At 34.9% G+C, this 26,827-nt stretch overlaps 1 protein-coding gene across 1 annotated transcript; it reads left to right on the top strand.

Annotated features, from left to right (window-relative positions):
• SNX2 (sorting nexin 2) lies at positions 1-26,092 on the top strand. Its single transcript, XM_083351468.1, has 15 exons — positions 1-188; positions 3,964-4,081; positions 6,471-6,634; positions 9,541-9,607; positions 9,774-9,817; positions 9,909-10,050; positions 14,520-14,598; positions 18,218-18,293; positions 19,900-20,013; positions 20,246-20,339; positions 21,514-21,719; positions 23,477-23,620; positions 25,489-25,569; positions 25,679-25,750; positions 25,932-26,092. Exons 1-15 carry the CDS (start codon positions 81-83, stop codon positions 25,980-25,982), a joined length of 1,560 nt encoding a protein of 519 aa, XP_083207594.1. The 5' UTR covers positions 1-80; the 3' UTR covers positions 25,983-26,092.
• The last annotated feature ends 735 nt before the right edge of the window (positions 26,093-26,827 follow it).

Raw genomic sequence — 26,827 nt, 5'->3', positions numbered from 1 at the left:
TGACTGGCTGCAGCTGCCGGAAATCTCGCGCCTCTAAGAAGTGTGTCCGTAAGGGAGGAGGAGGAGGGGGGGTGGGAAAGATGGCGACAGAAAGGGAGCCCCCTCCTTTTGGGGACGGCAAGCCGACGGAGTTCGAGGAGCTGGAGGACGGGGAGGACCTTTTTATCAGCACCGTGTCGACCCTGGAGGTAAGGAGGAAGTAGTCGTAGTTTCTCCACTTTTCTCTCTTCTTGGAACTCCTTTTATTTTTCTCCCAGAGCAGCTGCTGATGGGTTTGTCATGGCTGTACCTCCTCCGTCCCGAGAGGTTTTGACTTAATTCCTCCCTTCCTCAAACCTGGCTTGCTCCTGCCGCCTCTTTCGCTGCCATTCCCTGGGCTGGGGCTCGCCAACCCTGGGTTCTTCCCAGCTGTGAACACTTTCTAAAGCGCTAAAAAAAATTAATTTAATTTTTCCCCTCTTCGGGCAAGGACGTCTAGCTTACTAAGTGATTTCCTCAAGTAGGTTTGTGTAGTAGTGGCTGCTTCTCCTGGAAAAGGAGGTCTCCAATTGCCAGCTGTTTGAGGGTGAGAAATCCTTGCAGTGTCTGGTAGAGAAATTGTCTGTAAAGATGGCTTTCTGTGGATGAAGTGTATACGTTAATATTCCTGAGCTATTTTTGCAGTTTCAAATATTCCTCAGCTGTTAAGTGTCATAACTGTTATTGGGGGGGGGAGTTGCTAATTGGGGAATAAAGTGTTACTGGAAGATGTTCAAATACTTCTGAAGTTTTGTTGGGAGTTTCATCCGGTGAAATCAATGGATGAACTTTTCAGCTGGTGTGTAGATGGTGATGCTATAACTCTGATAAGAAATTGAACGGGGATAGTATAAAGTGTGTATTTTTCAATATAGGATTTTGTTTATTAGGTAACTAATGTCCTGCACAACTGATGGAAATTTAATTAGCTCGGGCACCAATTTGTGTATCTTGAATGCAACTCTTAAATTTATTTAGTAAAGGAAGCTTGCTTGTGGCTTGTTTCATGTTAATCTTTATAGGTATAACACAAAATATTTGGAAATCAAAATGCTCTAATTTGTAAACAACTACATTTAGTATCTGTTTGCCATATGTGATAGATAAAAGCGTTGTATAGTGAGCCTTCTTCTTGCTGGCTGTTGTTTCCTAAACTTACTTCCACCTTTTTATGCCGAGTCAGTATTTTTTCCCTTGTGAAAAAAATATGCAAAATACGTAATGAAGAAAATATGCTTTTAGAAAATTGAATACAGTACTCCTGCCTTTCTAAACTGCTCAGTTTAAAAATATAACACTATAAACAAGACAACTAGAAATAATTTGTTGGTATTAGATCTAATTATACAGACATTCATATTTTTCATACATGGCAGTTTGACCCTGAAAACCTTGTGGATGAAACTAGCAGCTTTATTGGAACAAAGACTCAAACAGCAGATATAGTGTGTATTTGTATAAAATCAGTGTTTATTGAGTTGACTATTAATATGAAAGAAATAATTGATAAATGAGGGATTTGATATTTGCAGAATTTGATTTTGTAACTAAATTGTAGGCTTAATTTTCTAGGTAAGAAGTCACAAATTTTTGAGCCCAACAACTCAGTGCATGAGAGATGAATTTGGATCTTTGCTTAAAACCTTTGTTAATATGTTATTATCACAAGTTTTATCTCTACAACTATGGAACACTACTGTTTATCAGAGTATGTTGTACAATATTCTGATACATCTAAGAGCCCTATTTTGTTTCATTGAGTTATTGAAAGTTCAATGTTCAAATAACTACAGAATTATAGTAGCTTTAGTTTTTTTAATAACCATTTCCTCTGAATTTGGTTCCATTTGTTAAGGCAGCATCTCTGTATCCTGCAGGATTAACAAGCATGGGTTGGTGACATCAAAGAGGATATGAAAGTATTAATATCTAAAAGAGCTACACTAGAGTTGCATTGAAAGTATCTTATTAGTTTCTCCTTTCTCAACAGTGTTTCCTCTGTCAGATAATACATAAATGCTCAGATGAATTATCTTCAACCTAAACACAAAGCCTTGCATGTAATTTAAATCAACACTAATCTCTCCAGGGAAGTTCCCTATTATATATAATCACTCCAGGGAAATCAGTATAGATGTGGAAAATATTTTGGCTTCAGAATTCCTTGTTTTGAGCAACTATAATCTTACGGGTGATCAATATATCTTGCATAGCTTTGGCATGTCTTTTATCTGAACAGCTTATATTTGGCACCCAAAGTTTGGTTTATATTTCTTTTTCTGATTATATGTGCCATTGTATATTCAAAAACTGAGTGCTGAATGCTCTGCTGCAGCCATGTCAAACTGCCGGCCCACAGGCTGGGTGCGTCATGCTGAAACCGTGCCCACCCCCTTGCCGGCAGTGGGGAGAAAGTTGCAATACAGTGCGTGGCGTCACATGACATCGTGAGTTTGACATGCCTGATCTACTGGTAGATTATGAGTTCACATACTAAAAGAGCCTTGGTGGAGCAGTGGGCTAATGCCTCCTTAAGTAACACCAGCTGCCTGCAATTAGTGCAGGTTCGAGTCCCACCAGGCTCAAGGTTGACTCAGCCTTCCATCCTTCCGAGGTAGGTAAAATGAGGACCCAGATTGTTGGGGGCAATAAGCTGACTTTGTAATAATGCCGCTTGGGGGGGGCGAAAGCCCTAATAAGCAGGCATATACATAGAATGAAGGCTACTGCTAAGCTTGTAAGCCGCCCTGAGTCTTCGGAGAAGGGCGGGATATAAATGGAATTAAAATAAAAATAAATAAAAATAAATAAATAAATAAATAAAATGAATGGGCAGTAATGGAATCCCTAGCCACAGAATGTTCATGACTTATAGTTTGGTAGCTTTAGTTTGCAGTTGAAATAGTTTTTAATCTTAAACAAGTAAATAAGGGTGACTTGCTGACAAACAAACTGGAGATCAGTTTTTATCTGTCCTGCCCCTCTGATTTCCAACCGCACCTAGCCCTCATAATTGGAGTGACAAATGAAAGAGTGACCCTTCCAGAGTCTGGGGTTTTTTACTCCTTTTGTAATGTATATTTAATAACTAAATGGAACCTCTTTGTTCACAAGTATTGCAATGGCTCTATGGTGCTTATGTTTTAATCACTTATCCTGCTAGAAACTTGTTGAACAGACAAGCCTGATCTATTAGGCCTTATTTTATATCCATGAAATGTTTTAATCTAATGTCCAATTGATATTTAAAATAACTAGACCAACCTAGGCTACCTCTTTAGGAAATTACATTACTAGCCTTTTATGCTTCATTCATTGGTAACCCATTCCTTAATTTATTTTGCTTCCTTTGGCAGTGTGTAAAACTTGTATTTTGATGTTTTTAAATTTTGTGAATGATAATTAGTGTTAGCCCTGTTGCACAGTCACTTAGAAACCATTTTCTTTTTTTAAGCTTTGAGACTTTAAGCTACTACAATTTACAAATATTTAAAAAATTATATAAATGAATTCAGAAGTTCAGCTGTATTGATATTTAATATAATTGAGCTTTCATATGGTTATAGTTTTTAAAGCTTTTTAAGTTTGGATACACTTGTATCAACCCCTTTTTATTACTTGACAATACTTAATATTTCCTATTGTAGGAGCTTTAAAAGTCAACAACGTTACCACATTTAAATTGGATTAACAAATATGAATTAAATTTTTAGACTGACATTTGAGTGCATACGAATAAACAATACAGTGAATAACACAAAGTGAAAACATTAGCTAAGGTATCCTGCTAAACAATAATTAAAGGTTTCTTAGTGTGTTATTCTACAGCTTTGAGGAAATGGAAAGTGTTGACATGAGTAAATGTGTCCTCTGCTTGTAAACGTTAACAAAAAAAATCATAGTGTAAATACTGACTGTTTTTCAACTATTTCTTCCTTTCTCTAGTCAAGCCCTTCATCTCCAGAACCAGCCAGTCTTCCAGCGGAAGACATCAGTACAAATGCAAATGGTCCTAAGCCTACAGAAATCTTATTAGATGATGACAGGGAAGATCTTTTTGCTGGTAATTTCTTTCCCATTTTTAAACCAGTTATTTACTAGAAAAACTTCATGCATGTTTTTTTCAATGTATAATTTTAGTGATCTGTTTTGCATCCTTTATCATCATTTAGTTACTATTAAATACATCAGAGCAGTTTTTACCATTTAAATAAAATTGGTCTGAATAATTATAACATTGTAATGGGTAACAAGCAAATGTCTCCTGTGTAAAATTATGACTTATTAAAAGGTCAGGCCTTTGTTAGCCTTAATACATACTGTTTTCTTTGTATATACAGAATAGAGATTGAAAGATTAAATATTCTTTTTTTTGCATATTAACAGCTTCCTATTATGTTTCAACTTGGGAAATCATGCTTTGACCTATGTTTAACAAGGCAAGCCGTTATTCCTATATTCAACCCCTCTTGGTTTAAACTATAACACAGAACATGTTTTATTGAAACTGCTTAGTAACCGAAGCATGAAGGACATAGTTGAATTAAATTAGCTTTATTTGTGCATATGTACTGACAGGCATGGTTTTGCAAACGACCTTCAAGAAATGATCAGTTGCATGGCTTTACTACTTTACTTCTCCTACTTCAGTTCTCCGTAGAGCAGAAATTACAAGTTGTGGACTTCCCTTTTTTCTTTATCATGTCCTATATTACTATGGAAGAAAATGCAACCAATGAGAGCACATTTCTAATAATCCCGTAGTATAAATTATGTAACAACTGCTCTTCAAGATCAAGCAATTGATGTATTTCATCTTTATGGTATTTTGTTCTTTAAGGCAGAATATATTCAAGGTTACACACATATAAGAAGCTTGTTCACATGGCTACTTATACAATTGAGTATTTCTATTCAGTTGCTTTTAGCATTTTTATTAAGTTGCTAGTTCTATTCAGTTGCTTTTAGGGGAAGTTTGATGCTAATTTCTAGATAAGTTACATTGATTATTTAACTTGGATTGTGACCTCTAGCAGACTAAATAACTGCAAGTATTTCAAGAACCAGTGTAGAATTCCTTGAGAGTTGGGAACAGCTACTTAAAAATATAAACAGTGCTTGTTTAAAAATGTGAAATGTTTGCTCTAGCCACACCTTATTCGTGCTTTTTCATAAGGTATCAATTTTTCATTGAAAAACAGTGCAGAAAAATCTATGACTAAGTAAAAATCAAATTCCATAAGTCTTGATTGATCTTGAAAAGCTAATGTTGTTTGTGTTCGTAGGATGGACAGGAAATGCCAAGACTGTGGACAAGATTGGTAAATTTAAAAAAAGGATAAGGCAGTGGCAAACCATTTATTATTATCTAGCAATGACTAATGAAGTTACCAGAAGCTAATTTAGAGATTACTATTGCAAGCCAAAAGAACAATGTTACTTCAGCCTTTCCTTTGCTCAGACCTGTGAAAGTTGTAAATGCAAGCATTGGTCATAAAGTTTTTCATCACCATTACAACTGTGAACGGTTACTAAACAAGGCAGTCACTAAACAAGGACTACTTGTATTTTTTATTATGATATTACATTCCTTATCAATAGCTTAATATTTATTTAAAATAGCTTTATGATTAATTATAACAATCATAGTGGTATAAAAATATATTGGATCAGCAGCCTTTTTCTTGCACACCATCCAAGCAGCTCTCTGTCTATAAGATACTTGGAATGTCCTAAATCCAAGGACATGTAGAATATATACACTCTAAGGTGCTTTAAGATTTTATCACTAAAGTAGTATGTTATGCTCAATTGTTAGTTAAAATATTTAACAATTTGACAACTATATTTGATTATATACATTTTAAATGAATTAAATTTATTTGATATATATTATTTTACTTCATTTCTCTTATCTGATCTCTTCATGATGTAGATGTATCTATTAAAAACAGAGGAATATTATAATTTATATTAATAATGGCTGGAATTATGGCTTAACCTTTGCTAAGAGCAGCTTGTAGAAAAAACAAGTGATTAAACTGTCTCTGTGTCATCTACTTGTCCCTGGAAGCCCACCAGGCTTACAGGCAGTACTTGGACTAAGTACAAGTTTCATTCTCTTACTTTGTCTTTCCCCCAAATTTGTATTTGAATGATGGATGATAATAAGAAGTGTATTCAGCATGGCTTCCATTCCTTTTAATAGTATGCTGATTATTTTTGCAATTGATCATAATTTGCATTAACAGATATGTTTCTGTTACTTGTAACTACACATTACCGAATATGTTACAAATATTAATCATGCAATATATAATTTAAATTAAGCTTGCTCTGAATTCCAGACTTTTCACAATAATACTGAGTATCAGTGACCTGTACAGGAGTAAATCTTTCTCATGTGTAAAAATATTCAGGGTAATGGGTGAATGGTTCTCTTTTTTGTCTAGAAGCAACAGAAGAAGTTTCTTTGGATAGTCCAGAAAGGGAACCAATACTTTCTTCAGAATCTACTCCAGCTATAACTCCTGTTACCCCAACAACACTAATAGCACCAAGAATGGAATCAAAAACAGTAGTGGCCCCTGTGGATTTTGACAGATGCAGAGAAGAGGTATTAATGTAGTTAATAAGGCAATTATCAAACTGGGTACACAATTTATAGTCAAATAAAATGTGAATAAATTGGCAGTTTCCACAATAAAATCCTCTAGCAATAAAGAAATAGTTAACTTGCTTTAGAAATTGATATTTATTCTTACAACAAATGTATGTATGGGACTGGTTTTACAATTCCTACAATTGTCATTTCTACAGGGAATGCTGTCTTGTTTTATATTAATTAGGTATAAGTAGTTGGAGCCTTTTTGAATGAATATTGGGATAAATATTTTAACACAATTGTTATTGCCAATTAAGATCTTGAAAAGCTCTAAATGATTTTGAAATTATCTACTGTAGGTTCTCCTGCTCGAGCAAGGAGCTGGACTAGAAGACCTCCAAGGTCCCTTCCATATTCTATTCTATTCTATTCTATTCTATTCTATTCTATTCTATTCTATTCTATTCTATTCTATTCTATTCTATTCTATTCTATTCTATTCTATTCTATTCTACTCTACTCTACTCTACTCTACTCTACTCTATTCTTTTCTATTCTATCTACTCTACTCTACTCTACTCTACTCTTTTCTATATCCTGACCTTATTCAGAGGTATCTCTAAGTTCGCAGAGACATAGTATTTATTTAGCAAATTTATTTGCTGCCCATTTTGTATCAAATGACTCTGGGTAGCTTACAGCATAAAAAATACAAAAACATTAAAATAATTCACACTAAAATATCAGCAAGTAAAAACATTAACAGATAAAATCAAGGAGACAAGATGGGGTGGGGAGATAGCACTGAGTTTTAACTAGTCAACCACCTCCAGTATGAGGTTCCCCCATTGGGTCCCCAAACCATCTGGCAGAGCCAGGTCTTGAGACTCTTTTGAAACATCAGGAGGGTGGGAGCCAATCTCACCTTGAGGGGTAAGATATTCCAGACGGCAGGTGCCATGGCAGAGAAGGCTCTTCTCCTGGATCCCGCCAGCCAAAATTCCTTGGCTGATGGGATCTGTAGTATGCTCCCTCTGTTGGCACAGTGGGGAAGACCAGTCCCATTGCGGTGAGATGATTCCTCAAATAACCTGGACCCATGCCAGCATTATATCTATTATCCCTATCCTTGTATTTATCCTCCAGTAAGCATGCCCAACTGTATATACAAGTTAAATTTTCTATTAAGAACTCACTAGATTGGATATCTACTTTATTCTGAACATAATTTCCTAGTTCAGACACAATCAGGATTTTGGGTTCTTTGCAGCATGCTAAGAACAGAAAAATATGGCAAGATCTTTGGCTGGTCCATATCTTATCCATCTTGGTTTATATCAAGAGATTATTTCAGTAAAAATTCCATGAGGTCCTTAGTGTTCTCTGAGTTTGGTTGTTTTCTTATAGATGTTTTATTACCCAACTAGATAACTTCATCAGTGCTACGAGGGGGTGGGGTTTGCTCTCTCTTTTTATAGAAGTGGCTTGCCCTAACAATGTTGCTGGAATATTCTTGATTAGATACAATTTATTGTTTGCTTGTCTGCGTTGATTAATATGGTAAACATGTACTTAGTTTTATTCAACTCAGTGACTTGACTTTGGCAAACATGGTATTATGAATCTCCAGTTCTCTTTAAACTGGTACAGGTGTTTCAGAATGATGTATCTTGAAAACTGATTTTCATTCAGAGGGAACTTGATTTCTATGAGTAGAGTGGAATTTTAATAATCCATTAAAATATGAGCAAGGCAATAAACAGCATTAATCTAGCTCAGGTTTGGGGTAAATGGCAGTTGATGAGGTAAAGGAAAAGTCTTAACAAAAGTGGGGAAATGGTATTTTTCTCTCAATGTTAAACATTTAACTTTATATGGATGTGTATACCACAGGATGAAAAAATGCATTATCATTTCTTTTATCTAAAGTAGAAAATATAAATGTGAAAAGTAATGGTCCTAATAAGAAGCATTGTTTGAAAATGAAAGCTCTAAAGTGAGTTATAGATCTAAAGGGGAAAAAGTACAAAGTTAGTGGCCTGGTTGTTTTTAAATTTTAATGCTTATTCCCTACACCATAAGGTCCTTCATTTTATCAAAAAGCTCTGCAATTCTATCTCTCAACCTTTTTGAGAGTTAAAATACAAATTTAATCTGTTTTAATTAATTCACCTATTTCAGGCATGTCAAACTCGTGACGTCACATGATGTTGCGCGACATATTGGAGCTTTTTCCCCATTGCCGGCAATGGGGTGGGCGTGGTTTTGTTGTGACGCATCTGGCCCATGGGCCGGCAGTTTGACACCCCTGACCTATTTTTTTAAAAAAGCTCTATGACCACAGAGCTTTGTAGGAAAAGAGCCAGATCAATTTGATTTTATTCTGACTTGCGCTTGTTCCACTATGGATCTAGTATGTATCTGCTATAGTATTCCTAAATCTGCTTTATCGGATTGGCTGGTTGAATTATTTCTAATCCTTAGTGATGATCAGAAAAAATATTTCTAGGAATGCCAATATTTTTTGCATTTCTTGTTATAAATAGTTGTATTATATTGGGATAATTTAATCGAATGATTTTTATGAAAATACAAGTAGCCTTTATTTTCAGTGCTAAAAAATGTTTTAATGCTGAGAAACTGTAATCTTTTTTCTATGAAAACTTTTCAGACATAGTTACACAACATTAATCGTATTCACAATGTTCTTCGGAATTAGGAAGGATTGTGCTTTATCTTTTCTAATTTTAATTATTCAAATGCCTGCCTTATTGAAAATCTAGTGAGCTATGGTTTTGATATTTCTCAAACTATAGCGATGCAAGTGTGATGTTTAATCTTTTAGAATTTGTGACTAGACATTAAATTTAGATTATTGGAAAGATTACTTACTGTTTAATATTACATGTGTTTTTTAGATTGAAGAAGAAACAAATGGGGATGCATTTGATATTGAAATTAATGTATCAGATCCAGAAAAAGTTGGTGAGTCTGAAAATGGTTGTATTAAAGAAATTTTACTTTATTTTATAGCTAAACTTTGATATATAACTATTTAAGTCACATGTATAAAAACTCTAATGTTAATAGATTATATAAATGGATAAGTAAGTTTTTAATAAATATATACTTTTATTCATGTACCATACAGGGGATGGCATGAATGCTTACATGGCATACAGAGTCACTACAAAGGTAACCGTTACATGATAACTAAGCAGATATTTAGTGTTCAGCACTATATAAATGTGGTATATTTACAAATGCCTTTTTATGTTTTTTTTAGACTTCCCTAACTATGTTTCACAAAAATGAATTCTCTGTTAAAAGAAGATTCAGTGATTTTCTTGGTTTGTATGGCAAGTTAGCATCAAAATATCTTCATGTTGGTTACATTGTACCACCAGCTCCAGAAAAGAGTATTGTAGGTAAGTGTGACTAATGAGTAATGATATTCATCTTACATTGTGAAACTGTTATTCTGACAATAAAAATTGTGTTGCATTATATAAATCTATTTTTGCATCTATTTGACAATTTTCACTAACCTCTAATCATCACTAAATTACTTATTTAGAAGTTAGAGAAGATAAAGAAAATAGTTACTTTATTAGTTACCTCTGACTGAAACTAAGTTTGTCTTATTGATTAATGGAATAATGAAGTACCTATATGACTATGTTATATATTTGTTATTTGTAATATTTTGATAACTGAATTTAGACTTAATAGGTTTCCTTTGCATTATAGTCAATATATATTTGATGTGTTTAAACAGTTTTCTGAGAAGGGGTCAATAGGTCTCACTGTATTTTATTTTATTTTTTATTTTAATTCCATTTATATCCCGCCCTTCTCCGAAGACTCAGGGCAGCTTACAAACTTAGCAGTAGCCTTCATTCTATGTATATGCCTGCTTATTAGGGCTTTCACACACACCCCAAGCGGCATTATTACAAAGTCAGCTTAATTGCCCCCAACAATCTGGGTCCTCATTTTACCTACCTCGGAAGGATGGAAGGCTTGAGCCTGGTGGGATGCGAACCTGCACTAATTGCAGGCAGCTGGTTTTACTTAAGGAGGCATTAGCCCACTGCTCCATTTCCAAAGGGCCAGGTTACCTACAGTACCATTTTACGCCAGGACATCCCACATGATTAGGCAAAAGAGATATGTAGCGGGCCTGTCAGTTAAAGAATTCTGACTGGCAGGTTCCAGGAAGAGAGTCTACTCTGCCATTGCTGGCTTTGAAACATTCTGTCCCTAGAGGCGAAGCGGGTGCCCAGTCTCATAGCCTTTCAGAAATGTGTAAAGATCTGGGTCTGTTATCTCACTTGACTTTACAGAAAAGCATAGGCCCCTTCTCTGCCTTTTAATTTTTAATATTAAGTTTTAAGCATCCTTGTCTCTTATTTAAATTTTTATCTTCATTTTTTTATTTTTAATATTTTATTTCTATACCAGACAGAGTCCCTCTTTGAAGGAGATGTGCAGTTTCTAAACTTAATAAATAAATAAAGGAGCTCCTGCTTTTGAGATTTTTTTAAGAAAGAATATGTAAGAACTAAATCAACATATAGAAACATAAACATAAAGAAAAGTACACTTTATTTGAATGATAAAATGTATTTTCCATGTTCTATTTAGTTGTCCCTTGGTCTTGTAGCATTTAGTTACTTTTTAAATTTTATAGTAAATTGACAAAATATTTAGGTTAATCACTCTGTTAATCACATACTGATAATCAATATGCTGATGATACAGCTTTACATCTCTACCCTGGGCCATAGTGGTGAGACTGTTAAAGTGTCCAGAGTTTGTGGAGATCCAGATTGAATCCTATCAGGATACAATTACTATTTGTCATCAGGGTATTCAGATGTTTCAGTGGTGTGTGTCATTGGGGGGAACCAATAACCCTGAAGAAGTACCGGTAGGTCTGTGATTTGCGTATCATCCTAGATTCACAGTTCCTACTTGATTAAAAGTTAGAAGCCATAACCAAGTTGGTTGTATGTTAGATTAGCCACCATCTGCAAGCAGTTGGAGCTCTTCCAGAGGGTATTTGAGACTCATTTGCATGTTTTATGTCTTTTATATCTTACTGGATCATACTGTTTGTATTTCTGTAAATTAAGGTTACATGGCAAAAACCCTGGTTATTCTCCCAGGTTTTGGATTAGAATGATGGTTGAGCCCATATGGTTTGTTGTTGGTTAGTCTTTGGATATTATCTTCCATTCAGTTATTTTTTGCTTGATATATTTTATGCTAATGTTTTACTTATAAGCACTGTGGGGTTCGGCAGACTCAACTGAAATTATTTATTTATTTACATCCCACCTTTATTATTTTTACAAGTAACTGAAGGCGGTGAATGTATCCAAAATAACTCCCTCTTCCTATTTTCTCCACATACCAACCCTGTGACATGGGTTGGTGTGAAAGTGATTGGTCCCCGGTCACCCAGTGGCTTTCATAGCTAAGGTGGGACTAGAGCGCACAGTGCCTTAGCCACTTGACCAAACTGGCGCTCTATATATTTAGAGAGAAAGTGGGTGCACATCTCACGTTATTTTTTGACTTGTAAATTCACGTCATCATTAAACTTTGATGTTCAATAGTTCTTAACTGAAGAAAGCTTATTCATTTTTGTACAAGATATTAAGTGTAAAGTTGTAGAAACAATACTTTCAACCCTTTGGTGAGGTGTTCAAATTAATCAAGGGAATTAGTATCTATACAAATGAACATGAATTCTTTCCCAAGAGAAATGGAATAGACTAATGAGAAACAATACTGTGCATTGATATTCTTGAGAATACTAATACTTGGTTTGAGAAAACTTGAGCAGAATTCCGACTGAAGAGTTTTATTGTTTGGTTATTTGACTGTTTCAGGCTGATTGTTGCATATTTCAAAAATAATTTTGAAGAAGTGTTTTGGACGTTGCAAAAGTACAGCACTTTCTATTATCCACTAAGCTGCCTGTTGTTTTTTTTCCACAAACTTCAATATAAGTTGAGTCTGAAAAAAGAGCTGCTGCTATTTTAAGAGTCACATTGATTTTTGAGAAGTGCTATACTCCTACCAGGGTCAAAAGCACACTTTCCAATTTGTTTTTGCAGTGTACATAGCCCTAGACCAGGGGTAGACAACCTCAGCTCTTTTATGACTCATGGACTTCAACTCCCAGAATTCCTGAGTCAGCTGACTCAGGAGTTCTGGGAGTTGAGGTCCATGAGTCATAAAAGAGCCAAGGTTGCCTACCCCTGCCCTAGACTGTGACTGGCTGTTTTTCTTTTTTGAATTTGAGGAATGTTCTTTGAAATACTCTTTATTTTTCATTGCATATTCAAAAGATGAACATACATTTAAATCCAAATGTTTGTGCTAATTCAGTGATAGCTGAATGAAGCTTTCATCTGAAAAATCCTATTCATGTTTAAAGTTTATCTGACTTTATAATTACAGTTTATTCCAGATAAACAGAAATTAACCTGGTAGGACCAGGCGGAGTCTCTTGGCTGGAGAGCAACTCATTGCAGCTTCTTATCCAGCTGATGGCAAATATGATGGTTGACTTAGTTTGCGCAGTCTATTTGATCCCTAGCGTTTTATGCCTCTGAAATGATTTTCCTCAGTTTCTGTGTGTGAATGGAAGAGGACAAAAATTAGTTCCTTTTGTTTCACTATACTCCCTCATCCCTTCTATAGGCTACAAAAAGACTAGCCAAAAGCCTGTCCCTTTTAAACCAGTGGGCCCATTTGGAATTTTATATATTCTCCCCAAATGTCTGCAATTTATGAATCAACAATGAAAAAACACCCATTTTCCAGAAGTCTACTATTTGAATAGAAGTGTCAGTTATTCTTTTAATCTCCCAATAAGCTCTTCCCACATCAGCTTATCTTTTGTTTTTTGGAGGGCAAATGAAATAATTTCTAAATAAAGCCTAAGAGTGCAACTAGTACCATTTATATTTTTGAAGAAAATATAATTATTGAGGCTGCTTTTTTGCTTTGCAGTGTGTCGTCTTTTAACTTTTTTTTTTAATTAAAAGGATAAAATCAGGTGAAGCATGGAACCTGGTAGATCTCAAGGAAAATAATTGTTGAGTATGTTAATTTCTGTACTGGACACTAACTCTTAAAAAGTAAAGTGAAAACATTTGTCTCACATTACTCATCTGAACAATGATGTTTAGGTGAAGGAAAATAATTATCTAAAACTGACCAGCCCAGATCTCTTCACATTACCATAGTACAGTTCATGTAAGTAAATTCATATTTATAGAAGAGAAAAGCATGATGGTCAAATACAATATTAAAATGTATTTTTCTGACCTAGAGGTATTTTATGAATAATTTTGATTAAAATAAGATTTTGCAAAGGTTTTAAAAATTACAGAAACTTAGAAGAAATGCAGAAAGAAAAAGTTTATAAAAAGGGTAAAAGAAAAAATGATGAATAACAAAAAAGAAAGAAAGAAATAAAAAGCAGCTTCAGATCTTCTTTGAAATAGTCACAAATGCAGCAGTTACCATCTCCACCCTTCCATATTGCATATCATAGTTCTTCCCATGAGCAAACCTTTTTAATCAATAAATTCCAAAATTAATTCATTTTTATCCATTTTCAGCAAAGACCTATAAAAGGTAGCTGAGTTGTCTCCATAATCAACAAGTCAGTTTAGCTATTTCTGCAAAGTCTGTCATCTTCACAAGGTATTCTATTATTGATGTTTCCACAGTTTTCCATCTTTGTACATATAACTTTGTGGCAGTTACTAAATATGTACCCTTATTAGATTAATATACTGTACATTTAGATATGAACTTGACAAAGTACAGAATTTCATCAGGTTAAAAAATGAATTTGTCACTTTTTTCAAAGGCATGACGAAGGTAAAAGTAGGCAAGGAAGATTCCTCCTCTACAGAATTTGTAGAAAAAAGAAGAGCAGCATTAGAAAGGTAATTGATTATCTGTAGTAGTATTAAATGAGTGTGCAGTGAAGTATACAATTTTATTTGCTTCTCAGACTATTTAATTTTATATGCTAAACTGTGTAAAAGAAACTGTTCAGAATAAAATCTGAAGTTGATATTAAATTGTTTATATAATGATGACATATTTCAGTATGAATATCAAATAAAACTATCTGTATATATTTATCTGTACATAGATATGTAAGACAGTATCTTTTCTCTTAGAAAGGTTGTTTGGCATGCTGAACATAGCTGTAGCTGCTCAGAATCAAATATAATTCAAAATCCAGCATTTCAACATTCAGTCTGTTTTAAATATTGCTTAGATTTTAATGTGGCACCTGGAAAAACTTCAAAAGTTAGTTTACATTGATCTAGATTTCAATTTCTAGGTTTCATTCTTAGGTGCTTCTGCAAGTGACATCCGCTATGAAAGTATTTATGATTTATTCATGAAAGACAGGCCTTTGAATGCCATCCTTCTATGCTATCTTTACCACTATGTATGAAAAAATCATAATGTGTCAAAATGTTTCTATGTCGCAGTTACTTAAGGGAAGCTTTCTTGTTTCCAGGACTTGTTACCAGCATATCAATATTGTAGGACTGATCTTTTGTTTGAGAAATTATCTAGTATCATTGTAACTTCCCAAAGTACTATTTGGCTTCCCCTGGATATCACATTCCAGACTTAATCATTTAAAAAATCTTTTCCCACCAATAGAATAGAAAGAATATATGTAGCCTTGTTGCTCTCTGAACTTGGTTGTTTGCTTGCAAATGCTTTGTTACCTTCGTAAGATAGTTACTGAACTAGGATCTGAAGAGGTTACCTAATTTTGTAACAAAATGTCTGCTGGCAGACAACTAAATTCATATAGCATCAAGTGCTTCGCAGTAATACTGTTAAATGTTTGTGATTTTTTTTTGTATTGGAAAAAGACTTTTATATGTCCTGATCTTCTTGTACAATAAAGCTATTCAAAATTGACATACTATAATCCTGGCCATTTCTCGTTTGAAATGCAGCAACTTTCCAACAGCCTAATCTTGTAGATGTGATGATGATGGTGTTGGCATTCCATATTTAGGGCAAGAGGATGGAGGGTCTCCATGACTGTGATCCTAAGAATAATAAAAACTAAAAAATAAATGGTTTTTTTTCTTGAAATTACATTACAGGGATTCTTTGGTGTGGGGATGAGATTAAGACTGATTTTGGCACAATTAATGGATTATTAATATATTCATGAAAATATTCTTTAATAATCTAGGAATTGTTATTCAAGGATAGATTCTATTTTCTATATTTGCTGGGCCAGTTTTACTGGATGGGTGGGTCTGTCTACATACAGTCATATATCCATATAATGTAGAAATGATTCTTGTAATATTTTAGTAAATTGTTTGCTACTAAGAATACAATAAGATAGTAATTTATCAGTTAAAATTCTTACTAAAGGTGTGGGATTATATTGAATATTCATATATTTTTATATAAATACCGTGTTTCCCCAAAAGTAAGGCCTATCCCGAAAATAAGCCCTAGCTTGATTTTTGGGGGTGGGCCTAATATAAGCCCTACCCCAAAAATAGTTTTGGGGCAAGGCACACACTTAAAAATCAAGCTAGTTCACACACTTAAAAATCAAGTTAGGGTAGGGGTAGGGGTGTGGATTTGCCCTATGTGCCCCCACCCACTTACCTTGCAGCCAGGCCCCTCCTCACTGGCCAATGTCTTCTGCGGCATCTTCTTCAGCCAGGCCTGTATTTCTCAGTCACAGGCCTTTCCAGAAGGCCTATGCAGCCAAGAACTGAGCTACGGATCCATAGCTCTGTTCTGCAAGACCTCTGCAGCCGAGGACCAAGCTATGGATTGAATCCATAGCTCGGTAATTGGCTGCATAGGCCTTCTGGAAAGGCCTGACTGCAAAATGCAGGCCAGAATGCAGCTGCAGAATGAAGCTGCTCCTTCGGCCCCAGAAGAAGTGGACTGGTTGGGTGGGGCTGTCAGTGCCTGAGGTGAGTATAAAAGACACCCTCCCCCCCCCCAAAAATAAGACCTGGTGCCTCTTTTGGAGGCAAAATAAAAATACCCGGTCTTATTTTCGTGGAAACATGATATATAAATTGATTGTATACATTTTATTGATTATTGGATTGCTCTATAATGGAAGCCATTATTTTAGTTAAGTAATAAAACAATAATAAAATATAAAACTTGATGGTATCCAGGTGTCTTCGGAACAGAACATGAAAAGGATATTTGCCTAATCTACCATATCGGATAGAATAGGTAAGCCCCAGGTCCCCCACCCTTTTGTGTTACCTTTTAGTGGGACCTAGGAAGTGTGCCTTTTCCGTAGCAGCCCCTGTGGAATGTGCTTTTCCTTAGAGATTTGTCAGGTATCCCTTATCTTAACCTTCCAGAAGGCCTAAAGAGCTGGCTCTTCTCCCAAGTATAGGTGTAGAGTGAGCTTGGAGTCTGAAGATGGGGGTGTTAACTGCATTGATGGAGATTGGTTGTGATGCCTGGAGGGTTTTGTTTTGTGTTTCTGTGATATTTAATTCTGTATGTCTATGGAGATTGTCAGTCATCCAGGTCATAGTTATCGCAAAGGTGCTTTTTTTTCACAAGGCAACTGGACTTTCTTGTTTTCCTTCGAAGACATTTCGCTTCTCATCCAAGAAGCTTCTTCAGCTCTGACTGGATGGTGGAGAACCTTTGGGATTTAATTCTGTACTATTGCTATTTGCCAGACAGAGTTGTGTCTCCTAAGATGGGTGGCCATGTATATCTTTTAAATAAATCACTGTTGGCAATAACATGCATTCTACTGGGAAATCTAGAACAGCTGGTGTGGTAGGGCTTGTTTTCTATAGTGTATAGTAATTTGCTTTAGTTGTATTTTCTTATTTGTGGTTCTCACTAAAGTCCTGGATCACACAGATTCCTGTGAATGGGAGCTAATGTCCTAACTAATGTTTAGCAGAAAGTGAGAATAAGAGAGACTAAATGGTATAGTCAGCACGCACATTCTTTTTTTGCCACAGGATGGTAAAGATGGAATATATTATTATTGTTTTAATAATATGTTAAAATAATGGTAAATAGTAAATATTATATAGTTGCTCCTATCACAAAATGTCATAGGAATGATCACTGATATATAAGTATAATGTATGACATATTGATCAGATCATATCCATTAATTTTCCATTTCTAACAAAAATTAGAATTATTAAGCTCCTTCCAGGAGGAACAGCTTCACACATTAGAATAGTTCTGCTCTTTGGTTATTTTTTCATGTAAACTGGAAACTCTAGCTTTTGTCAAATCAACCGCTACTTTATTCAGTTTTGCCTCCATTCTAGTTCTATATTCCATAAACATGGATCTTTAATTGGTTGTTTTAGTAAAAAGACAAAGGTTGAAAGCTTTTATTGAGACTGAACTGTTCTATATATCTTGGAATTACCTATTTTAATATAAATTTTAAAATACACTGTTTTCCCCTGACTGTTTTAGTATATATTCATTCTATGTATGGCTTTTTTAATACTATCAAGAATACTAAATGTTTTCTAACTTTTAAAATTGTAGGTACCTACAGCGAACAGTAAAACATCCAACCTTATTACAAGATCCTGATTTAAGACAGTTCTTGGAATGTTCTGAGGTATTTAATTCTATTTTCCCAGTTATGTAGTTTTACATATTAAGTACCAAACATTTATATGTGGCCATCTGGTTTTGTGCATTACTGCAGTTCTGTTAACAAACTTCCATTATTTAAAGCTAGGGCAAGTGAAACCCTCTTTTCTTACTGGAATTCGATAAATAATCTGATTAACTCTGCAAACACGATTGTGTCTCTGTTTCAAAATGTTGTTATCAGATTACATCTTTGTATTACAAGAACAAAAAATCTTGCAATCATTTAATTCCCTGGTAGAGGACTTCAGTCACCAGTGCTGTCAGTTTGACACTTTTCATTTAAAAGTAGAAAATTATCTTCAGAAAATTTTCTCGCTGGATTAATATACAGCTGGTGTAACTTTCCTGCTGATAAATGTGAACAGATTTCCAAATAGTTCAGTTTGTCCTAGGATGGTACTCTAAGGCAGACATGTCAAACACAAGGCCCGGGGGCCAGATCCAGCCCGCGAAGTGGTTTCATATGGCCCACAAAGCCATCCTGGAAACAGTGAGGGAACGGCCCCCACTGCCTTGGCCCTGGCCCAGAGACCCTCCTTCTGCCAGAGACCCTCAGATCTGTCCCACTCCTGCCCAGGCCCCCATAGGCACCCTTGATGCGAATGATGTAGAGCTGGCCATGCCCACCCAGTAGGCCATATGCACTCTAGCCACGCCCACCCAGTAGGCCACACCCACCCAGTAGGCCACACCCACCCAGGCCACACCCACCCAGCCCCTTGAGGGCCACCGCAATGCTGATGCGGCCCTCAATGAAATTGAGTTTGACACCCCTGCTCTAAGGCCTAACAAGCTAGTGTTTGACAAAAGAACATGCTGGAACTTTTGCTGGTTATTAACTTACCATGTTAACTGTGTCAACTTGATCTGGGATCCTAAACCCTTTTCCTTGCCCTTCAAAGAAATTTGTCTATTGTGACTTCTACGTATAAATGTATAACTAAACTCTTTTAATAATATCCCTAGAGAGGTTTTAATAGTTCTGCAGCCAACTGTCTCTATTCTCTCTGTGTCTTTTTCTGTGTCTTATGTGGGTGCAGGGCAAAACAAATCATCTACGGAAAGGTGCATGTACATAATCAGATTTGAAGTTAGTGTTCCCATACGTAATTAAACACAGTAGCTCATAAGAATCGTGTATGTGTGTATTAACATAAGGTACATTCTATCCTAGTTATATGTTAGTGCTTGAAATACCTTGATCGACAAAAAAAAAAAAAGTTGTCAGCGCATTTGTTATGTGGAAGCAGTAGCCTAGTATTGCCCTTAAAAGCTCTACTGCTCTTGGTAGCCAGTTAAAGCATTTGGCGGCAGGGTAACAAGTTTTGACAAATGGTCTCTGTGTTCCATCTAAATGTAAAGGTGCAGAAGAAAAGCAAATTGAAAGTCTATTTTTTTAAGTTTTCCTCTGAGGATGTAAAAGTAGTAAATTTAAGAAATTAGGTTCCACTATATTGAAATGTATGAGGGGGAAGAAAACACTACATCCTTTTCAGTCCCTTTGGTGCCCAGTTAAACCTCCAGCCTTTTAACCAGTTTGTTTGCCCTTATTTGTCATTCAATTCCAGCTGCCGAGAGCAGTTAATACCCAGGCTCTGAGTGGAGCAGGAATATTGAGGATGGTAAACAAGGCTGCCGACGCTGTCAACAAAATGACGATCAAGATGAATGAATCGGATGCAGTAAGAGCTGATTTTTCAACTTGAATAATGAGATGAATTAATGAGGTTCAACAGTTGCATTTTAAAACCATAGGAGTAGAAAATGGGATATTAATTTACTTATTGGCTTGGTTTCTCAATTGTATCAGTTGACCACCTGTTTATACTGAGTTAATTTCTTGCCTTAGGAAGGGAATTGTAGTTTGCAATATAGCATATATTGTAAAGGTTTGTTTGTTTTTCATTTTGCCAGTGGTTTGAGGAAAAGCAACAACAATTTGAGAATCTCGATCAGCAACTTCGGAAACTTCATGGTAGTGTAGAAGCCTTGGTCTGTCACAGAAAAGGTGAGATATATTAATCAGATTTTTACTTTTTAAAAAGTTAAATATGAATTAATGTTTCTAAAAACTTTTATGATTAGAAGCATTAAATAATTTCAGGACAAGAAACTAGCTAAAAGTTGAACTATGCAGTATACAATACATCTCATGCAAAAATGATTCTTAGAAACTGGGAAATCATTTTTTCAGTGGATATTTCTTACCAAATAATTTCAGTTTGTAATGTAATTGAAAGCTTGGGATTCTTAGACAGTGTTCTGCTTATAAAAACATTAATCCTGCATTAATCAGATTAATTGAATATCTCCTTTTGCAGCCTACTTAATAAGGAAAGTGAGTTTTTTAAAAATAGGTGGAACTGGATGAAAAATGCTAGAGAGTAAAACATGAAATCCATGCATCAAGTTAGCTATCAAAATCTTAATATATGTGGTTGAAATATGATTTAGTATCCTTTCCCAAGACCTATTATATAAATCTCAATATACAGCACCATTAAAATGGGAGATTTAAGAAAGAAAACTAACGTAGTTAATTGGAAATTTGTCAGTTACAAGAATCTTTCCTAATTTCATAGAAATGGATAGAAAGGGGTGAATCAAGGTTGGAACTAATCAGGTGCTTAAATCAGGTACATAAATCTTCCAGTGCAATCAATGGGATATGTGTAAGATGGAGAATGGAGTTCTTCCTGACATTTGTCCTCTTTTTGTATTAGATCAATAAGATGTTCAGGTGTTTTTTTTTATGCCCTAAACTGGATATTGAAGATCCTCATCTAATCTATAGTGCAGGATACAATCTTTTTAGGAGGAGATAGTAAATTACACAAGCATCCAAACCCTACAAGTTTTGCATTACAATAATTTATTTTACTGACATTTGTTTCATTGGCAGCAATTTCCCAACACATTGCTATATAAACTTTACCAGAATCTGTCTTTACAGAGATTGTAGTAATGTGACAGATTTTCATTCTGAAATCACTGTACTGATACACAAGATTATTTCATATCATGCACACTATCATTTTAGGAATGAAATACAAAGTTTTTGTGATTTTTGCATGTGCTTACTGGCAGAATTTGTAATCTGTTAAAAATGGTTGAAATAATAGATAAAATAGAATTGAGTATTGGTGTAAAAGATTCATATGAGTTTATTTTGTTTGTTTCAGAACTGTCAATCAATACAGCTGCCTTTGCTAAAAGTGCTGCCATGTTAGGTAACTCAGAAGACCATACTGCTTTATCAAGAGCTTTGTCTCAGCTTGCTGAAGTTGAAGAAAAAATAGACCAGTTGCATCAAGAACAAGCTTTTGCTGATTTCTATGTATTCTCTGAGCTTCTCAGTGATTATATTCGTCTCATTGGTGCTGTAAAAGTAAGCCCACATTTAAATCTATACAGATATTCATATACCTATATTCATAGATACTCCTCGCTGAATGACCTTTCTTTAGTGACTGTTTGAAATTATTATGTTGCTGAAAAAAGTGACTTCTGACTATCCCCACAACCATGTTATCACCATTTGCAAACTTCGCAGCCAGTTTCCAACAAGTGAGCTTATTAAGCAATCTGGCAGGCGGTCACAAACTGCAGTCATGTAATGTCTCTCTTAACAACTGCAATAGGGACGGCTAGAACTGCCAACACTAAGCCGGGTGTTGTTATGTGATGTATCAGTTAATCGTTGCTTCACTTATTGATGGAATTCCTGCCTCATTTAGGGTCATAAACTGAGTACTACCTGTGATGCTGAATTTATATTCAATGCTATGACATTTTCAGGATATAATATATTTATTTGATTTATATCCCACTTTTTTCGTGAACCCAAGATGGATCTCATGCCAAAGGGAGGACTAGAACTCAAAATGTCCCAGTTTTTTAATTATTACACTAAGTGGGCTCTCATACAAGCTCTTGGAACCTTTCTGAATTTGGGCTTTGAAAATTAATCAGTATGAGATCTGGTTAGTATTTTGATGTGGTACTATTAGATAATTTTACTGCAAACTAAACTGTCAAAAAACAACAACCAGGAAAAACAGAACGTTAAACAGAATGTGTTGTTGCCAAGAAAATTGCATAAATGAAAGTTTACATGAAGTCAAGGATACAGGTAAATCTTTGTCAATTGCTTTATTTAGTGATTATTCAAATTACAATGGTGCTGAATAAAAATAACTTTATGAGCAATGACCACATCTATGATCTTCGCAGTATCATTCAGTCACATGATTGCCACTATAGTCAGTACATGTTGTCCTGTGCCTGTCTTGTTTTCCTTTTGTCCCACCCCCACCCATCCCTTGTAAAACAGAAAGATCAGTGAAGAAGCAATTACAGGAAAGTAAGCAAGCATACAGTGGGACACGGTGGCTCAGTGGGTTAGGACGCTGAGCTTGTCGATCAGAAGGTTGGCAGTTTGGCGGGTCAAATCCCGAGTGCCGCGTAACAGAGTGAACGCCTGTTACTCGTCCCAGCTTCTGCCCACCTAGCAGTTCGAAAGCACGTAAAAATGCAAGTAGAAAAATAGGGACCACTACGGTGGGAAGGTAACAGCGTTCTGTGCGCCTTTGGCGTCTAGTCATGCCGGCCACATGACCACGGAGACGTCCTCGGACAAGCGCTGGCTCTTCGGCTTTGAAACGGAGATGAGCACCAGCCCCTAGAGTTGGAAACGATTAGCACGCACGTGCGGGGGAACCTTTACCTTTAAGCAAGCATACAGTGGGTAATATACATTTTTAAAAAAATCAGGCACAGGAAACATTGAAACCAGAGATTATTTGGGTTTTTTTCTTTTTTCCCTGCTCGCTCCTTTTTTCCCCTTCCACTCACAGAGTGGAGAAATTGGACAGAAAGGGATTATAAGAGAGTAAGGAGGCACACACGGATCATTCTGGGCTCCCAGCCCCGAGCTCAAGTCTTGTACATTACAAGCAGCAGCTGGCCAGGTTAGATACCTCTTTAGATTCAAGTTATTTTGTAGATGAATAACTATAGGCATTTAAGCTAAGCATTTAGTAATAATCAGTTATTTTTAATTAAGATGCAAAACTTTTTTCTTGAAATGTCAGATTTTGAATAAGCTTACTGTCATCTTTTTTAAAAAAACCACATTGTTTATAGGGTGTATTTGATCATCGAATGAAATGTTGGCAGAAATGGCAAGATGCTCAGGTCATGTTACAGAAAAAACGAGAGGCTGAAGCTAAGCTTCAGCTTGCCAACAAACCTGACAAATTACAGCAAGCTAAAGATGAAATCAGAGAGGTAAATTTTATAATGCAGTGCCTTTTTAATTAAAAAAACCTGTTTTGTTCTTAATATTCTTTGCCTTTAGTCCATTTCAAATATGGTTTTAATCATCATTAGTTCCATTATTATTAGAATAACAGTAATCTCATACATTTTCTTAAATATATATTCATATTTGTGTTTTACAAACTGAATGCTACTTTTTTTAAATAAAAAAGCAGGCAATTTATATTCTATATGAAATATTTCCAAAACATAAATTTGTGAATGTCAGATTTACAATTGCATATACATATTTTTCACTTGTATATCTTCAATATAATGTTAAAATAGCTAGAGGTATTCTGATCATAATCTCTGCACTTTTTGTGTCATGCTTCATCAAGGAAATTGAAGAGGTAGGAGAACATGCGCTTCCTGTTCTTATTTCTTACATTGAATAAGAATTGTTAATGTTCATTAACAAGCAAATCCACCTATACATTTTTCTTAAATATGCGACATACTTTTTTTAAACGAAGTAGCACATTGTCTTCTGTGAAGATTTTATACTTTTACAAAAGTGCTCAATGATCAGGATAGTATGACAAGAATTAAATCACTGAGAATGGATAGTAACAGCTGTTTAGCATAGACTTGTAATTAAAATGTGCATAAGGAGGTAACAGTTTACTGAGAACATTTTACATTTAGTTTCATATAATTGGCTGCTGTTTGTATTATTATCTGATTAATGTGTGGCACAAAAAACCAATGTTCTATAAAAATATTCTTGCTTTTCTTAAGTGACTCAGCTACAGCTGAACTACTGTAGAATTGTAGAATTAAGTATCTCTGGCGCCTAAAATTTTAATTCCTCAGTCAGTTAACACAGTCATAAATTTAATAAATAACTGCAGGCTATTTATAAAAGTCTGATATTGAAACTTTAAGACGGTGACTTCTTTTTAAAAACTAATTTGGATTTAAACTGCTTTTGTCAAGTTTTCTATGTAGCAACTTTCTTCTATACATTGTCATGGTTTCTTTTGAAAACTCTTCCATAACAATATTTGAGTTGGAAACTTTTAATAGCCAATTTGACATATTCACTGCAGTCACTATATTTTTTAATTCATCTTTAATTTTATGTAGAAATTCTGTTTAGTGGAAGGAGCTTTTTAGGGATGACAGTTCCAAATACCTACTGTATGTTGATTCATATATGAGTTCTTCAAATAGAATGTAAAATATAGATTTATGGTATCTCACTCTAAGACTATTTTAGTTTCTGTAGAGTATTTCATACTATGTGTCAAGTGTAACAGATGACCTGAATATTAATTTAAATATTAAGTGTTTCTAAATCTAAGAATAATTAATCCTTTTAAACATGTCTGGACATAGAAATTTATGCTATAGATCAATGGTCCCCAACATTTCTGGCTCTGTGGTAGTGGGGGAGAAGGGGGCATGGTTGCGTGCATGCACCACTTGCACAAATGCACCCTCGCACTGTCAGCCGCCACTTGCACAGCCTGGTTCCCAACAGGCCCCGACCCTGCACTGGGCTACTGAGTGGGGAGTTAGGATCCATGCTATAGGTCTATCATTATTAGTTGTTACTTTATAGGAAATTGAACAACATATTCTGGAACTATAATTAGAACTTAAAGATTAAAACCAAAAGAACTGTTAATTTTGAAAGGGAAAACGTTTTTTGAATAGTTTTGCCTGGGAAAGTCTTCACATTATGTAGTTGGAAGGTATATATGCTATCATTTTCATTTCCATAAAAAACCTTTTAATTTATATTGCTATTCATTATGTTATAGTTACTTTTAAAAAAATAATATGCTTAATTATATGTGTTTAAATTATACACATTTTTTTTTAACTTTTAGTGGGAAACAAAAGTTCAACAAGGAGAGAGGGATTTTGAACAAATCTCCAGAACAATACGGAAAGAAGTAGGAAGATTTGAGGCATGTATATAGGCTGTTGTGAAAAAATATTTATTAAATGGATCTTAATGAAATAAACTTTGGCAAGGTTGTTCAGTGAGTAAATACTGTAATTCTCTTCTACTGTCAGAAAGAACGTGTGAGAGACTTCAAAACCATTATAATCAAATACTTGGAATCATTAGTGCAAACACAACAGCAGGTAAGATTATTTTCAAATAATCATAACGCATTTTAGAGTTACTCAATGAAACAAATGTATTAGACATTTACATTTAGAGAATTTTGGATAGATGTGCATGTGTGTATATACATATATGTATGTGTGTATATATGAAATTCTGTTTACTACTTTCTTTCTCCTTTTCTCCCCCCCCCCCCAGCTGATAAAATACTGGGAAGCATTCCTGCCTGAAGCCAAAGCCATTGCTTAGAAAGAAGACTTTCCAGTATGAAGATTCTTTGGATGTTGTCCCAGTTGAATTAAATTCCATAATGAAATCACTTTAAAATCATCCAAATAAACCACTATATATTTTATGAATTTAACATGTGGCTTTTTATATACTATAGCATCTTATTAACAGCTGCATGTCCTGACCCTCTTTGGACTGTGGCATGACATTCTGCAATACTTGCGAATTGAACACTATTGTGTCTTAATACTTGCACTAAGATGTGCAATGCAAGGCCAGAACGTTATTTTTGTTCTTTACTATAAGTTCTGTCTACTTGATCTTTATGAAACAGAATGCATTTATTAATGTTCACATACACATTCCTGTAAATAATCAAGATTTTGTGATTACAGTAATAAAGGGATGTATCTTGTGCAACATTAATCATTACCTGTGTTAATTTTGTTCTTAACTGATTATAAACTTTAAACCCTGGTGAAATAATTGGTATTTAGTAGTACTATCGGTTTTATGAATATGAAAAGTATTTTTAAAATTAAAATTAAACAATTGCACTTAAATGCCCTTCATGTGGCTTTAACAAAAATCTTGGATGCTAAACCATGAAACTGTTACAATTTACAAATCAATTTGTTTGGATTGTTTCAAATTGGTATCATTCTAGTAACAAGGCTCCTTGACTTCGGTCAGGAATGAAGCTGAAGACTCAACATTCTTCTACTTAAATTCTTACAATATTCTAAGGACTTTCCTATTTTGAAAAGCACAATTACAGTGGAAAAAAAGGCAGTGCTAAAATACTGTAGAGAATTGTTCAATCAGATAACATCCAGATATCTATTTTGGGTTTTTAAGTCACT

The sequence above is a fragment of the Vipera ursinii genome (assembly GCF_947247035.1).
Source record: "Vipera ursinii genome assembly, chromosome: 2".
NCBI lineage: Eukaryota > Metazoa > Chordata > Lepidosauria > Squamata > Viperidae > Vipera > Vipera ursinii.
This window is presented reverse-complemented; position numbering and strand designations above follow the sequence as displayed.